The sequence below is a fragment of the Lonchura striata genome, chromosome 5 (genome assembly GCF_050655825.1).
Source record: "Lonchura striata isolate lonStrDom1 chromosome 5, ASM5065582v1, whole genome shotgun sequence".
In the NCBI taxonomy this organism is placed as follows: Eukaryota; Metazoa; Chordata; class Aves; order Passeriformes; family Estrildidae; genus Lonchura; species Lonchura striata.
The window spans coordinates 18,613,795-18,631,172 of record NC_140707.1 but is presented as its reverse complement, the minus strand read 5'-3'; the positions used below and the strand labels follow the sequence as shown (position 1 = coordinate 18,631,172).

The window sequence follows — 17,378 nt, the reverse complement described above, 5'->3', positions numbered from 1 at the left end:
AAAAAGAGGACGTTTCAAGTTACCATTCCTTCAGCTCTTGCTCTCCTCATTGTTGACAGCAGCCGTTCTATATTTACTCTAGCAGCATTACATCCTGTGCGTGGGGATGGCTCTGCACTCCCAGATATTTCCGAGTCATTCCGGGTAGGAGGATTCATTGGGAGCCGCATCCTTTCCTCCCCGGCATCCTGCATCATCTTAAAAAAAACACAATGGCACCACCTAAAGGACACATCATGCGACAGGGAGCCTCGGCCAATGCATTTCCCTCTCCGTGTGTGCTCCAGCAGCAGTCCTGACAACGCTGAGCCCTGTGGTGGCAATATTCATTTATTTCTCAGGAGCTAGCGTGGCATGGAGCTTATTCGCGATTATAAAATCATACACACAGGAAGAGACGTCCATATTTTTATAGCTCCTCTGATAAGGCTGTAACAGAAAAGACAACTGTTAAAGCAGCTGCCCCTTTTCTGTGCAATCAACACGAATGTAGCAGGCATGCCTAACATAAAAATTTGAGCAGTTTTAGGGAAGATTAAATATAGGAAGGGAGTCTCTTGCCAGCAGAATGGTAAGTGATACTGGTCCATACAAATCTCTAATTAAAAAATATGTGTCAGAATACAAGAAATCACAAGGAAGAAGGGATAGGAGGTCCTTTCATTCCATTGTATCTAGCTAATACAGCAGCATGTATATTGCTATATGTCTTCTCATATGTTAAGCAATGGTCCTAATATCCCAGAAGAACAGGGGAGTTTTTAAGAACAAGTTGAACTTGTTCTCCTTTCTCAGCATCAGTCATAGCTTTCATAGTTCACTCTCTTATATAATTTTTGTGAAAGCACTTCATGCTTTCACAACTAAGGACAGGCTAGGTTCTTCCAAACAAACATATGAGGGTTTGATCATTTGGAATGTACATTTTTCTGAGACAAAACCAAACTATTTCAAAGTTAATACAGGTGACAGCCTATTTGTGGTTTCAGTTCTATATTGCTCCATTTACATCAGCAAAACTGGAAAGAAAAAAATATCTGGTCCTTTAAAACTACATTTGTATATAAACATAACAGAGACCAAGTTATGAATGGCAACTAGTTTTCAAATACTTATTACAGTGAACATACAACACTGCTCTTTTCTGTGCTTTGGTTTTAAAAAGGGACTAAGACAAAGACTAAGACACAATCAACTGACAAAGCCAGAAGTTACTCTGACGGGCATCAACCAGTTCCAAATGTTGTCAATGGGCTCTGGAGATTTTCACTCAATCTGAAGAATCTACTACAAAATACATGCACAAAGCCTTTTAATTGTTTCAATTTGGTTACTAGTTGGCAATATTGTTTCAGAAAAACTGCTTCTTGATAGCTGAGGAGGGAAACCAAAGACTGATTGGGAATAAAGAACAAACTACTTCCTACCCCCCAGGTCAGCATTGGGTGGGGAATGGCAGGCTGTAATTGCCTGTGCAGTTCATAAATAAGAGACTTTGGTCTCCCAGAGAGCAAAATGAGGAGGAAATACCTTTCAAGGCTTGTTTTTTAAGCATTGTTTCCAGAATAAAGCAAAAGCACAGCCTTTGAAAATATTTAATATGCCAGTTGCCCAAGAAGGATGTGCCAGCCTTAAACATAGCTGTCAGGGCCTGGATACTCAACAGAACTCAACTGCCCACATGCATTTCCAAATCAAATGACTGGATTTCCTGAAGCACTAGGCCTCCAGCAGAAGTTTTAATTATTTTGGCATTTCCTTTAGGAGCTGAATTGGAAGTTGACAACAACTGCTGAGTGCTCAGCTCCTTGAAAAACCTGGCCTGGAGATTAATAGCTATGCAGTGCTGAGCATACCAGTTGCCTTTTACTCCGTGTATCTCATAATTTACAGTATTAATTGCTTGAGTCTAATAAACACTTTTGGGAATCCGACCATGAGTTTTCCCACTTCATAGGTGAAACAAATGCAAAAGTACCTGTTTTAACAATAAATCTAGGGTAAAAGCTTCCACATTCAGCCTCCTGTATTTGCATTAAACAGTACACATAGAAAGGTGAACATTTTCAAAGACAGTAACAACCTGAAGGCTGCAGGCAGGACTAAAGACACACACATAGATCAGAGAAAGATCCTGCCATTCCCCACATGATTTTGAAGTTCTATGCTCACTCTCAAGAGAGACTCTTCATTAATAACTCCAGCCTATATGATTATTCGGACCCTTCAGTACATCCCTGTCTGAAAAGGACCTTAACATTATTAAAGGAAAAAGTTAATGAAAAGTTTTGTGAAGGGTGTAGTAGGTGGCAAACCTACCATATAGGTGGGAAAACAGGTCAGTAGTGGCATGCTTCTCATGGAAAGCATGAAAAGGAAAATGTCAAACCTCCTAAAGCTTCAGCCGTGCACGGCCACAGCCCATAAAACCAATTCCAGCTACATCCCCCAGCACAGTTTTCATAACACTAAAGGGCAGCAAATCAACTGACAAAAACTTGTAAAGTGGACCATAAAAACGTAATTATAATTTCCATTGGAAATGAGGCAGATAGTTAATAAAAAACTGGTTACCTCAAAAGACAGGGAATACCTGCCAGTCGCTGTGTGGGATGGACATTTTTGTGCCAGTGCATTATGCTTCCATTTCTGTCTCAAGTGGTTATAAAAGCCCATCAATTCAAATTGTCTTCTGAGGAATTTAAGATCTCCCTATGAAATGGTCATCACCTTAGTCATATGCTCTTTAACTCTTTCTAACTACTAACCCAGCAGCAGCTACACTGCCAAGACCTGTAGTTTTTCCTAAAGCAAATATTCTGCTAAAGTTTGTAGGATTTTGATTGAGTAATAATCCCAGGATTTGATTTTCAAGTTATGTCTTGGAGAGCGCAATGTGCAAAGCTGACACTGCAAGCATCCAGTTAGAAAAATAGCAAGGCATTACAAAAAAATGAAAATTAACTGCTCTAGTCACTGAGATCAAATGTTCAGAGAAAAGACTTAGAAATGTTTATTTCTCCCAGATTAGATGGAATTCTAAGCAGTGTTTATTGGAGAGAAGAGATGGAGTGTGCTATGTCTTATTCTTGTTTCCTGTATCCGCCTTTCTCTTAAAAGTGCTAAGTAGCAGGGCTGTAGGGATTACAGTGCCGAGGGAATTCTTGCCACTTTCCTTCTCTCTCTCTATTTAAACACGACAACTCTTGGCAGGCCTCAGTCATATTGTTTGTGTAGCCAGGACAAGAGGGTGGAATTCTGGAACATGTTCCAGCCCACATTCCGGATTTTCCTATAAACTAGCCCCTTACTTTAAACACACGCCTCTGTGAATTACCTTTGTGCTGCTATGCCATTTGAAAATCTGTTTCAAACACTCCTTGCAAATTAAAATATGATTATCTTGAGCTCCAATCAAGGTATTTGGTGAATAATCCATGAAAAAGGCAGTGTTTGGTTTTGCAGGAAAAATAACAAAAAATAAAGAGAGGACGGTATGAAAGAGGAAGGATAAATGGCTTAGAATCAGCCAGGGAATATGGTATCCCTCTGAATGAACAATTTTAATAACTGCCTATGTTGATTGCATAACAATTTATACAACTGGACTTTATTGCTTGTCTTGTCAGAGGACTGGCCTACCCTTTCAATGTGCAATTTGCATATCTATCTTTTTTGCACCACCAAGTAACAGGCAAAAAATTTCAACAATCATTTGCCTGACAATTGGATGTGTTAATTTGCAGCTAAAAAAAGTACAAAATGAAGGCCAAACTGAGGCAGTCAAAAATTCAGTTCCTGCTTTCTCTTACTCAGCTGATTGTTGCACAAAGATCAACATTGCTCAATCTGGTGTGTGTACTTTCAGCTCAATAAGTGCTTTCATTCATCATTCACAACTTGCTTCATTATGAAAGTTGAACTATATCTTTAACACAAACCACACTTCCTTTGTCCTAAATGAAAGATCTGCCTGCACACACTGGAGAACAGGCTCCTTGTTGATGCAATGTTATCACATGCACTGGGGCCAATATCTTACATCTCACAGCCCACAGCACAAACTGCCTGTGGAGAACAAACTTCCCATATAGAAGACACTATTCAAGCAGAACATTTTTAATTAAATGATGGAGGGAAAGAAGCTCTCTGTCTCTCTACCAGTGGCACCAGGTTTAACAATCCGTTTGTTACAAAAATGTTCCTGCATCTTCTTTCATTAAGCTGCTGATGCATATTAGGACCTGCACTCCCTGCAAGCAGAGCCCTCCAGGACAGCATCTGCATACCCTATCCGAAACTATTAACTGGCACTGGTGTAACTTCAGCTTCACATTTCCATGCCTAACACCTTCTTGTTAGTTTGTGTTCCTTTACTTCCCTTACAGTCACTGTCCTCTCGACTGTTTTTCCATCCTTAAATACTGTTTGGAAAGGATATTGTGATCTGTGTTCAGACACTCCACAACTCTCTAAGGGAAAATGTCAGAAACAATAACAAAACATGGGAGTTACAAGATACCACTTTCCATGTTAGCTTATAACCATTTCAGGTACTGAAAGACACAAAAATCAGGCTGTCAGACAGGAGGCAGAGCAGGAGAACAGGGAGGGTGTTAGGAAAGAAATAACAAAGCAAAAAAAGACAAGGGAGAACCTACTTACATTTGTCAAGGCAGGCACCTTCTGCGAGTATGAAGGCTGCCGCATAAAGTTAGAATAAGTTCAAGAAAAGCCTGTACTGTCCATATGTAGAGCATGGATTTCATCTCACTGGATTTCACAAGCCACTTCTGACAACTGAGATAAGATATGTCAACACTTTCTGCTTGTAGAGTTTTTCACTCTTTTAGCATATCAAATGCGTTTTGTATCTTAGCAAAATAGCTTCTTCCTGTTCCTCTGCAAGCATTTTTCTGAAGGTTAGCTGGAAGTGGTATTAAACATAGGACTGGAGAAGAGTGAGTGGGGAACCACATTTTCAGGGTCCATTCACCCTGCAGTCAAAGGAGCTGGCTCATGAACCCAAAAATGCAAGAGGCACTGAAGTACCCACTGCTCCCCAAGCTGGTGCTGCTTGGTTACTGTCCATGCAAAGCTCACTCCTGCACAGTGTCACAGCATGAGTGCTAAGTGATAGCCTGAGAAAACAAGTCACACGTGTAGTGCCTTGCTGAATAATACCCCCGTGCCCCTCTTATCTCTCCTGCACATTTCGTCTGCTGCTGAGAAACCATTAACACACTCAGGGCTCTGAGAGGGAGAACAACGGGAGACAGGAGATGGATTTCAGATGACCTCCTGAACTCTCCCAAGATGACAATGAGCAGGCACTGGAGTAAACCTGAGGTGTTATCCAAGAGCAGCTTCACAGCCATTGCCTGACCAAGCCCCCACATATCCCAATTGTCCAGAGAATTTCTATCCTCTCTCTGGCTTGGGCAACTCCAGTATTAGCAAGGTAAAGAATGGAATTCAGCCCTGACCTTCATTTCCAAGAACAGAATGAGTAAAATCTTTCCAGAGGAAGAGGGAGGTGAAGGAGGGGAAGAAGGACAAGAAGAAAGAAAGGGCAGGAGGCAGAGACAAGTAAACGAAGAACAAGTAGACGAAGAACTCTGATATCAGAGTTAGTTAACAATTAATTTAAATCCTACATGAAGCCCCCTGCAAAGATTAATTTCAGTTATATACCCAAAGATTACAGTCAATTTATAATCTAAGTCATATTTCATGGCACATTTACAACCAGTCCTTTGCAGTGCTGATTTAAAATTAAACCAGACATGCAAAGACTTTTCATTTTAACTTAACGAGCTAATGTTTTGGAAAAATAGTGGAACAACCACCACTGGAAGACTTTAAAAGCAAGAGACAATCATCTGCCAGGAATGATGGAGATAGAATTGATCCCACCTTGGGGCAGAGAGATAGAAGATCTTTTGAGGTTTCTTCCAATCCTGTTTTTCTTCATTTCCAAGGTGTGGAAATGGGAAAACAAAAAATCACAAAAACCATCTGGACAACTGGAGGAAAAGTAATTGTATAATTGAGACCAAATTGTTAACTGACTGCAAGTTCTATTTTACATTTGGATGGGAAGTAGTAATAGACAATGATACAGATTAACTGTGCCAATCAAGGGAAATAGAAAAGTGGCAGGGAAAACAGAACTCCAAAAGCTGCTCTGGATTGAAGGCAAATGTTTGCTTGCCACACATGCCCCTTGTGTGTGTCACCTCCCAGGAGCCCATGCATGGCTTGGCTTGGTTTGGAAACCCGCTGGGATTGTATCCGACGTGTCCTACCTCAGGAAAAGGGAAAATGAGTCACATGTTTCCCAGCTAAATGTACAAGGTGGGCACAAATGATAGATGATATTCAAGCACATAAAAAGTGTGTCTGCAAAGGGAGGGTCTCCATGCACCAATCAACTCCTCCTGCCTCAGTCACAGAGGGAAGGTGTGAGGGCATCCTTTCAAAAATTAGGTTCTTAGCCTGTTCTGCTCCAACACTTCTGCCTCTCTGCAGATCTAAAATGACAAATCCAGGAAGGGCAAGCCTAAAGCACTTTCTGTGTCTAGAGCTCAGTTCTTAGGAATTATTTTTGGGTTATTTCCCTTTACTAAATTATTTGATAAGGTCTCAGCTGGGACTGGAAATTCTTTCCCACTCCCTCAATTTGCAGCCACAATGTATTGCAACAGTTTCTAAGACCTGAAATTGTGTTGCTTATAATTCAAATCAGCCAAGCTCACATATTTTTAAGAGCAAAAAATTCAACAGCCTATCTCGCTAATGATGAAATTACTGCCCTAAGATCTCAGCAGGAAGACAACCTTAAAACAAAAGTTTCTTATTCTTAAAGTCAAAACCTTGCAGTTATTTGATGCTATTTTGAGAAGGAGGTTGTAAGAGGAAACCAGAAATACACATTAAAAATAATAATTCAGAAACACAGAATTTAATTTTTCCTTAGTGCAACAAGGATATTAAAACACTTTTTCCATTTATTCCACACTATATTCAGAGTTCATATTAAGGGGATGCAGAAGCTCAAGGCAATGTCCTTTAAGAATGAGAGCAGGCATTTAGAAGATAAATTCTTTTCCTGACTTGACCACCAGATCCTCTGGGACAAATCATTTAATGTTATGAAACATTAGCAATTCAAAAACTGGTGTGTTCTTACTCCCTAAGAAGTACAAATTAAGAAAAAGAGTGAAGAATCAATGATACAAACTGTATGATAACAGGCAGCTACAGATTTGATGTGACTTAAGTTTGGGAACCAACAGTTTTCTGCAATCTTTGAGACCATAGAAAATGTGTGCAATTAAAGAACGTGCAACAAAGCTTACGAAGATAAGGTGACTGTGCAGAGTCCTACACATGTGGAGCTACAATGATGCCAAAGAAGGGCTCAGAAGTGAGTTTTCCTGTTGGAAGGAAATGAGAAAATCTATGTCACATTTCCCAGAAAGCCATTAGAGTAGTCAGGAGTGGTAGCACAGTGCTTCCCTGTCAGATCTGTAGTCTGCCTCAAAGGCTACATTGAAAATTATTAGCATGATGGTGGCAGGGACTCTGAATCATCCAAAGTTCATGTACCAAGAGCATCCTCTCATGGCTAAGGAGGGCTTGCACAAGTGCTGTAACGTAAAGAAACAGGGAATTAAAGCAATGTACCATGTGTTTTGGATTGTTCTTCACCATCATTTAGTCTCTCCCCACTGAAACAGAAATAACTTGCCAGCATTTTCCTTCTTTTGCCATAGTTACCACCACTATGATATCTCCATTACAGTAACAAAGTTAGAGTTAAAAACAAAGGAAAAAGTCTCTATGACATGGCATTAGTCAATAAATACAAAAAATCCAAGAACAAATACTGCACTGAATCTCTCTTCCTGCCTATCTTAATTTATTTTAGCCTATCATTATTTGCACTCTTTGCATAGGAAACAGGCACTGAGCCCTTGGGAAGTAGAACATCTAGGCCATGGAAATGACAAAATCTGATCTAAAAAGTGAAACTGGCAATGTAACCACAGCTTCTCTCTCCACCTGCCTAATGCCTATCATGAAAAAGAGGGGGAGAGAGAGGACATTGCATTAGTGGGCATGTTATTTACGAATCAATGTGGATAAAATTATCCAGCAAACACAAGTCTAAACTGTAAACTGGTCAAGTAAGAGGGACTAATAAACCTTTTATGTTGGTTGCAAAATGGAGACAAGTAGTTATTGGCTAGGTGCTCTGCACAGCTGTAAAGTGTGAGGGACATGGGAGGCATTGTGACTCAGACACTGAGGGATTTAATGTGACTGCATAGTACTGAATAACCTGTTTGTCGTTCATGTGAATAAAATGTGGAAGTAGATCGATGCTTTTCTCCATAATATGGGTTCTTAGCACAGTAAATCTCCATCTTACTACAATGGTGTGAGATCATTCATGCCATTAGTTTCAATGACACTGACTCTATACTGCATGCAGTTTTGCTGTTCTCTTTCCTCAGTATAACAAAAGCACGAGAGTGCCAGCTGCCTCTTGAGCCTTAAAAAGAAAGAAAGAGAGAGACTTTTATTTACCATGGTTTTGATTGGTTAATTTCTCTCTGTTATTTTGTTGCTTCCTCCCATATGAAAAAATGCATTATTAGGAAAATGGTTCCAGAGCCCATTATACACATTACAGCGCTGTATAAATGCACATAAATAACAGCACAGAGCTTGGCATGTGTTAGCTTTGAAAATGTGTGTACTTTTCCAAAAAAATGGTCATGGCAGCTGTTTCAAAATTGATATAGCCTTCTCAGTTTGAAAAAAAGGTTTGAAAATCAGCTGTTGAAAAAACCCCACCCTAGATACACATTTGCCCAGCATGCTGGAACAGCATCTCCTGGGAAAATAACTCATGTTTTTTGACGTTAGTACATGTTCCAAAGTACGTATTTACCTGATGGACTGTAACAGCCATGAAGGAGCCTGTCTAGTCTACTGGGTAATATCTGATGGATTTTTCTACAATTAGTATGCATGCCACTAAGCATCCTAAATCATATAAAATAGTGTACCTTTTGAAAAGCCAAAAAAAAATTTAGACAATCCAAAACACACAATGCTTTGGACCACAATGCGTGGGCAAGCTACATAGTTCAGGGGTTTACAAAATAGAAGCAAGGACAGATAGATATTTTATCCTCAGTTCCACTGTAACATGAGCCAGAATTTTGAAAAAATTAGCTGAATTCTCTCCCGATGCCAGAGACCCAGCTACCAAAAATATTTCACAGGGTTTTGCAATAACCTCATGGTAACTACTCACTTAATCCACTGGAAAGAGTGAAACTCAAAAGCAGCCTCAAAGAGCACTTTGCCCCTGTAGTGTCTCCCGTTTCTCTGCAGCTCTGGTCTGGGGTCATGAGGCTGGCCACGCTCACAGCTCATACCTCGTGCTGAGGGGAAAAGGTGCCCGAGAGATTTCACCTTGATGCACAGGAATAAAGCTTTGCTAGGTCTCCGAGTGCTCCCAAACAAGGATGAATTTCACCTCTCACAGGAGAGGCAGGGAAGGAAGAGGCCATTGTAAAACACTCGTGTGGGAACCCTGGGCTTGCTCTGGGGTCTCATGTGGTGGTGAAATTTCTCTTCCAACCCGTGATTCCAAAGAAAGACTCCGCAGCCTCTTTGCTGTTCGGTCTCAAGGCAGTTCATTGCAAGTTATCTAAAAGATTTTCATCTCAGGCTGCAGCTGCTTGGTCAGCGGCCTGGGCAGAGGCACACACATACCCTGACATCCTCTCTGTCTGCTGTCTTCTTCTTCTCTCCCCCCACCCAGGGCTGCTGCTATCTTTTATATGATATATTACTTATTACAGTTTATAGTTTTCCCCCAATACCTACTACCTACATTACAAAGTGCTTTTCTACTCTAAACCAATCTGTGAGTGCCAGCATCACCAAGAACATGGAAGCAAGGAAGAAGAACAGGAACAGCCCACTTTGCTCCATCTTAGAACTTCTGACCCCCATGTATAAAGTAAAAACCCCCCTGTACAAGTGTTAAAACCCCCCTGTACAATACTAAAAAAATTTACCCTCTATTTTGTCACTACTTTTACTATACTATCTAACCCTTTGTGACTGCTTGTTCCACCTCCAAAGTTGGTAACACATTCCATGGCTCAAACCCAAAATCACAGCTGTTTCCAGCTGCCTGCCAGGGTCTAAAATGCTTCTGACCAAGGCCTGGAACCTCTAAAAATGTCTGAGAGACATTTTGAGTTCCAACACACTCGTGCTTTCCCCTCTGTAGGAAGGAGTTTAAAGGAAAAGAGACACCCATTATCATTCTTCACAATGCTGACATTTGCTTCAGAAAGAGTTTGCAGTTCAAAAAACAACAAAAAGAAACCCTTAAAAGGGTGTAACCTTTTCCTTTAATTATTGGCTTGTGTTATTGTGCTTCACATGCTGTCGTATAGTCACCTAAAGAAATTGTCAGCTAAATAGAATCTGTGGGCTTCACCTTTGCAGAAAAATATAAATCACTGAAGCAAATTTTTGGTGTTATTTGTAGAAAGCCCCATGGGATGCAGAAGGTTAAAACTAATGTCTGGTAGTGAAAATGAAAATGCCACATTTCAGACAGCTATTCATGCCATACATGTATTTTGAGTGCAAAGTAAAGAATTCGTACTTCCATATTAGTTACTGCTATATATGAAATTCATTACTATCTGCAAATCTATGGTCTATGCTCCATTTAAGTTCCACTTAACTCCCAACTGAGAACCCAGAGCAGGCATTATGCCTTCTTTAAGGTCTATTTCAGGTGTGAAATTTATCCAAGGAATGCAATTCCACACTCAAACTTTTTACCATATCCCCAGTAACCAGAAAGCTAAATGGGATTTGTACACATAACAAAATAAACAAATCAGTGAATGGGAAAGATGTTAACAGGGACAGGCTTTTCCTTACTTGTTTTCCTTAGGTGATGAGGACACATCACTTTTCCAAAAGCCCCATTGTGGCTATGCAGAACTTCCAGACAGATCCAATGCAGCCACAAGAGATGTTTAACAGCAAAACTGCACTGCTCTCCTCCCCAGGCCTCTGAAATCCAGAGCAGTGCTTGACCTTGAGCCTGAAAATCCAGCCAGTGATCCCTATGTTTAATCTGTGCTCCAGAACTTGTCTTTGTGTGGATTCACAGGCTTAATTCAGGTAGCATTCAATTAATAACATTTCTATTAAAGATTTTCATAGGTATCTTCTGGAATTCTGACAGCATTTTCATTTTCACCACCAAATATTAGGGCCAGATATTAGTTCTAACTTTCTGCATTTTTTTCATAAAGATCTACTGTCTGCTTGAGTTACTGCAACTTCTGTAACGAAGTCAAGTACATACAACCACACAAAGCTGTAAGAATGTATAAAAATGTTACAAGAAACGCAACCTGAGTTAAAAATACATGGAAATCCCTTCAGAATAAACCTTTCAAAATCCTAAATTTGTATTAACCATATTCATATCTCCAAATCTACACCGAGGAACAAAAAAAGCATCTATACTTCTTTTAAAATAAACTCTCAGTCTCATGAGTTGTTTCTAATTTATCGTCAAGGAATGCAACTGGCATGGTATCCCTGCTTTATGGCCTTGAAAGACAAATTTTCACTGTTCAAAATCGGAGCAAAGCCTTTCTGCTCTGCCCTTCTCAGCCGTCACCTGCTTTTGGTCTTCTAAATCACAAACTCTTTGAAGTAGGAGGCATATTGTTCAGAGTCTTCAGAATCTACTCAAACATCAATACAATATTTGGAATTATAATTTTGAGATCAAGAATTGAAAAACTCAAGGGGAAAATTATCGATCCAGGACATTTTTTCAATATATTCAAGAAAAAATTCATCAAAAATAAAAAGCACAAAAGCAGATACATAACTGCAGTAAAATATCAGCTACGAATATCTCATTCCTCTGGGTGCCTGAAGAACAGTATGAATTAACCTCAGCTACTGCAACACAGACTAGAAAAACTGATTTGAATGTAAGGCTCCTTTATGACTGGAAACTATTACATCTAGGTTTCATTTCAATAGGTCACTAAAGGGAAGCAATAGGCCCCTTACATGTGCACAGGTTCTGCATGGACAAAAGCAGCCTGGACTGACCATTCCATGCAGCCTGCCACGTATGACAAAGCTCTTCCACCTGGATCCTAGGCAGAAGGGACCTTCCCCAATTTGCTACTGGCCTGTGTTGGGTTTATAAAGCTGCAGCTGATTTTGTTGAATGCCCCTCTAGCCTCTGACAGGCCTTTGCAAGCAGACACATTGTCAAAGTTGTCATTCTGCTCCCAAAAACCCCAAAACAACAGCTATAATAAATAGGACTACGAACTGCAGCAAAGGAGAGGCCATGTGCAAGTTTAAATTCATGAATTGCACCCCTGCAGCAGCCAGGCAGGTAGCAGGGAAATTAAAAACCACATAATTTTTATTCACAGGGATGTACTAGTAAGAGGGAAATGAGGACAAAAGCAAGCATCTCAGGTTTAGTCCCTGGAGATTTCATTAACACAATACATTCTAAAATCAAACAGCAATTCTTTTGGCAATTAGAACTTCTAGGTCAGTAGGAATTTTCGATGAATGCTAGATTTGGTTGGGTTTAGGTTACAATCTTTGATTAATCTATTTTTCTCTTTCATAGAATGATTCAAAATTCAAAAAAACCCGTAAGTGGAAAATTATTATCCTCTCAAATTAAGAGCACATATCTTATTTGTCAATGAAAACTCTCTCAATTTTATTCAGCTCCAAATGATCATAATTAGTCTGAGCAGCCTGGTGCCATCCAATTTTCACCCCAGCAAATACATTTTCATGGGTAGTGCCATGAAGTTGGGATACCAGTACAAATATTTCTGCTTATTAATCTGAGCTTCCAGCTGGTCCATTGCAATTTAATCCTTGAGCTTGCTAAAGACACTGCTGATTAAATGCTCCACATCATCATTACACATTTCCAGTCATGTTTTCTTCATAAAGCATACTTGTATTGCTCAGTCTGAACTCACAACAATTGCCATCCTCTTGGCTTTGCAGCACATTATTATTTGCTTGTCTACTTATCATTTAGGCACTTTTTTTCCATCATCTCAAATTCTTCATCTCAAAAAAGGTCCTTCACCTGGGTGAAGGACTATTCATGGCTGGGGGTTAGGGAGTGTCCCCATTTTGTGCCAGAGGTCTCTTCTTTCAGTTACAATATCTGACATAACTTCCCTCCTACAGAACCTTTGTGAGAATTCACTAATGTTTGAAAACATCCTTCATCCTCAATCAGAAACTGCTATAAAACAGTTGCCATTTTTAAGCTAATTTTTGGTTTTTTAAATGCTGGGATCCATGAGGTCCATTTCTTAACACTGGAAGAGATCATTGCATGGTGCCAGATTCTATGTTAATGGCAAATTCAAATTGTTACCTACATCAAATTTTTCATTCTGACTGTGCTGCAAACAGAAAAGTGGAGCAAAGGAAAAAATTGTAGTCTTAAGTTAACATTGTAAGAAAATTAAATTCACCAATATCCATTGGATGTTTATGTAGAGAAAAGTTAAAGACCATTAAAGAATACTCTGAACTTGTGTTGGAAATACCTTAAGGTTGGTTTTGTTCAACCTTGAAATCATTCCAACAATTCCCTTTCCAAAAGACTAAAAATAATTTGAAAAGCACACAAGTTCATGGAGATCTCTAGAAGTAAGATGGCCAAATGATAACTTTTTATGTGGAAAGGATTCATTGTGATAAGTATATTTAATAACAAAATAACTACTGTCCACTCAATATTAAGAAAATAATCTCATCATTTACCGAGTGCTATGTCTTTTGCATATCTTTATCCCATCACAAGATGTAACAGAAATAAGAAATAAGGGGGGGAAGCAGTCAATTTTTTATGTGTGATTTCCTCTCACCATCCTTCCTGGCTCTCATTAATAGACTCCATTGTTTATCTTAATCTGCTCTGAGAACTGAAATACAGGTATGAGAGAAAGCACCAATTTACTTGTAACTCAACCAGCTGCCTGCAGCAAGATCACACAAGTACATTTCAGAGAACAATCTGGTCTTGCAGGAGAGGAGAGGAAGAGGGAGATGGGAATCAGGAGAGAGCAAGTGAGCAACTGTGCGTTACGGTAACACTCTCTCCCCTCCTTGTGGTCTCAAAAAGTTCTTGCTGTCTGAAGGAATAAATGTGAATCTCATGCAGTTCTTCATTTTAGAGTAAGTCTGCCCTCAAAGAGATGCAAATCTAGTGGAGTTACTAATAGAATGCAATTTATATCTCAGAATTGTTTCTGTGAGACACATTTGCATGTTCATGTATAAAGAGCAGGGAAGATGCTTGCAAAACACATTTGTTTAAGAGCAACAAATAAGCATATTTGGCATAGTTTGCAAGAGCAATTGCCAGATATTTTATCATTAAGAAATTATTTTCCACCATGAAGTTTGCATGGACAATACATCCTTTAATCTCCAAGCTGCTGTCAAGCTCTCAGTAGCTGGCATAGGTGTTCACTGAATTATGTAAAGCAGGTTTTTGCCAGTTCCCATTGGCAATCGCCCACATTAACAGGAAAGTGGCTTTTGGTACCAACCTGAGCAAAGATGACCAAGGTGATAATGACTTATTCTACTCACAGCATTCTGAATGACACTGGCAAGTGCAAAAACTAATGCTGGCAAGTAGACGGGACAATTACAGATACAGGCTTCCTGTCATCATTTTTAATTACAAAAGATTCATTCCTTTGGTACCACATACCAGGATTACACTAGCCCATCTTAATTACCCATTTAATTTACATTTTACTTGATTATTTTGTGGCTACAGGTCTAAAGGAGGAGGCAAACTCCCTGCTCTAGGGAATGAACAGAGCTAGAGAGGGAACAGAAGAAGGGAAAGGTAAGAAAGCAGCTCAATGTTTGATGCATGACAGATCAGTCCCACGGGTTTTGGCATTTGTTTTAGATGCAGGCAAACACCCACAGCACAGGAAATAGCAAGTTTGCAATGGCACTTGTGCTTTTTCTAAGCAGCCTGGCCTAGTGCAGGAATGTGAGTTACTAGAAGAGGAAACTGAATTAGGAAACAGAGATGGACAAGGTTATTTAGGGTAAAGAGTAGGAAGAGCCTACTAAATAACTCAACACATGGTAGTGAGTTCATCCCAGCACATCAGCCCTAACACAGGCACTAAAATTCTACCAGTGCAGTCAGAAACCATACAGACAGCAGACACTGTCAGGAATCAGACAGGAAAGGAACAACATTGCCTGTTAAACAGCCCACCATGTCCCCATGGGTCAAACAACGCAAGTTTGGTTTTCCCATCTTATAAAATGGAAAAAGAAAAGTAATAATCATGGTCAAGGGAATAGACTGCCTTCCACAAAATGAATAACTATATAGTCTGAGAGTGCTCAGCCTGGCAAACAGGGATTTATGAGGAGCATGTGTTCAAGATCTCCAAGGTCATGATGGGCATTCAAAAGATGAACAGCAAGCAATTACTACATGTAGCTACCAATACAAGAACTAGCAAATGAATCTTGCAGATGACAAAACTAAGACTGATAAAAGGAGATACTTCTTCATACAGTGTTGTTTAACCTAGGGAATTCCTCACCACCGGACAGATCTACATGTGTGTATTAAAAAAAAATAAGTAGGAAACTTTGAAAAATGAAATTTCTAGTATTTCTTGTTTCTGCACTCAGGAGAACATTCTGAAATAGTGTTTCACTATAACACTTACTGTGCTCTTTTTCTCCTCCACTACCAGATTCAGTGTACTTCACTGGGGGCACTTCTGCTCCACCTCTGCACACCACTTGTAAACACATCTTGAACCCAGGAATTTAGACATTTGAATTTCAACACTTTAAATTTCTGCTGAAGACCTTGAATAGATTAAAACCAAATCCTGAATATTCATCAACTCCTGTGAGTTTCAATTAACTCATCAAGATTTTCCTAGGAGGTATTAGGGAAGGTGTCTTCAACAAGCAGTTCAATTTTTACAGCATGCTGATATAATGAAGTTATATGAAGTCATGGAGCTTCATTAAATGTTGGTATTTTGGTATGGCTAGTGACTCAATAAATAAATAAAATCAGTTCCATTCAAATAAATTTTTACTTTTTTTTTTTCTCCTGTAAAACAATGACTAAAATGTTTGTGCTTCAAGTGTCACATTCCACAAAAGATATTATTTTCAGTCCATTGTAAAAAAAAAAACAAAAAAAAAAACACAAAAGCAAAGAAAATCGAGGGTTTGACTGGCAAAGCTACTAAACATTGGATCTGCTCAGTGCGTTCATCAATTCTGTTATGAAAACACTCAGGTCTTTTAATTCTCTCCTCTAGCCCATCAGATCCTAAATTTAGTGGACCCATGACCCAGCCAAATACCTTCACTTCCTGTGAAGTAAAGAAGTAAAACAGATATTAGCAGATTTGAGCATAAAAATTCATCAGTTGAGATAATTCTATCACTGTTGCAGCCCTGCTCAGCAACAATTGTGGTAGGCATCCTACCTCTGCCTTGCAGCAAACCCCAACCAAACCTTCACTGGCTGTACTTTTAACCTACAGAACAATGATGGCTCTGCTTAGGACAACAGCATGGGAGTTGCTGCCCCACAGCAGCCTGGAGGGGAGGATGATGGACAGTGAGAAGGAAAGAAATTCCACTTTGTCATGTTGATACCGATCTACTTCAAATATTTACATTATGGGATGAAAGGTAGAATTTGTGACTCCTTAAACAGCATCATTGTAAAAGGACACATATCCCTTCTTTAAAATCCACACAGTTTCCTTGATAACTTTGTATTTACTGTATTTAATGAAATAGATTTAAAAGGAAGAATCAGATGTACCTCAACCTGAAATACCACTGACTTGGTGGTCACCTGCTCTGCTGAAAATCAGGCTCATTTCCACCTCCCTGCTTGATTCCAGTGCATTGAACTATGACCTCCCATTTTCTCCAAAACATTTCCTACACACTAACCATTGGTATTTGATTTAATTTATAAATTATTTTTTTGTTAGGCTGATTAATCACTGCATCTCTTCTACTATGCTAGAGATAAAAATTGTTGACCCAATCTGTGTGCAGCCAAATACAATGAACCTCAGTGTTAATGACACCAGGAAACTCAAGGCATGTTCTGGATTATTGCAATTCCAGTTCAGCAGCTTCACATAATTTCTCAGACTCAAACAACCAAACCCATTATGAGGCTCCATTCATAAAACCCTGCTGCACTTTATTCT

General features: G+C 39.5%; 1 protein-coding gene across 25 annotated transcripts in view; it reads right to left on the bottom strand.

Moving 5' to 3' along the window:
* Positions 1-17,378, bottom strand: part of LOC110469629 (uncharacterized) — a 217,000-nt gene that overhangs the window by 167,724 nt on the left and 31,898 nt on the right. For 17 of the 25 annotated variants that reach the window (XR_014955509.1, XR_014955507.1, XR_014955510.1 and 14 more), the window contains exon 1: positions 24-13,211. Coding sequence is in view for 3 of the 25 variants with exons in the window: in XM_085579915.1 (XP_085436041.1) it covers positions 24-197; positions 4,666-4,710 (219 nt within the window). In the remaining 22 variants the exon portion in view is untranslated. Of the gene's footprint in view, positions 1-23; positions 13,212-17,378 lie in introns of those variants that run through there. The other 8 variants (XR_014955505.1, XM_085579900.1, XM_085579911.1 and 5 more) reach the window with 3 other exon arrangements.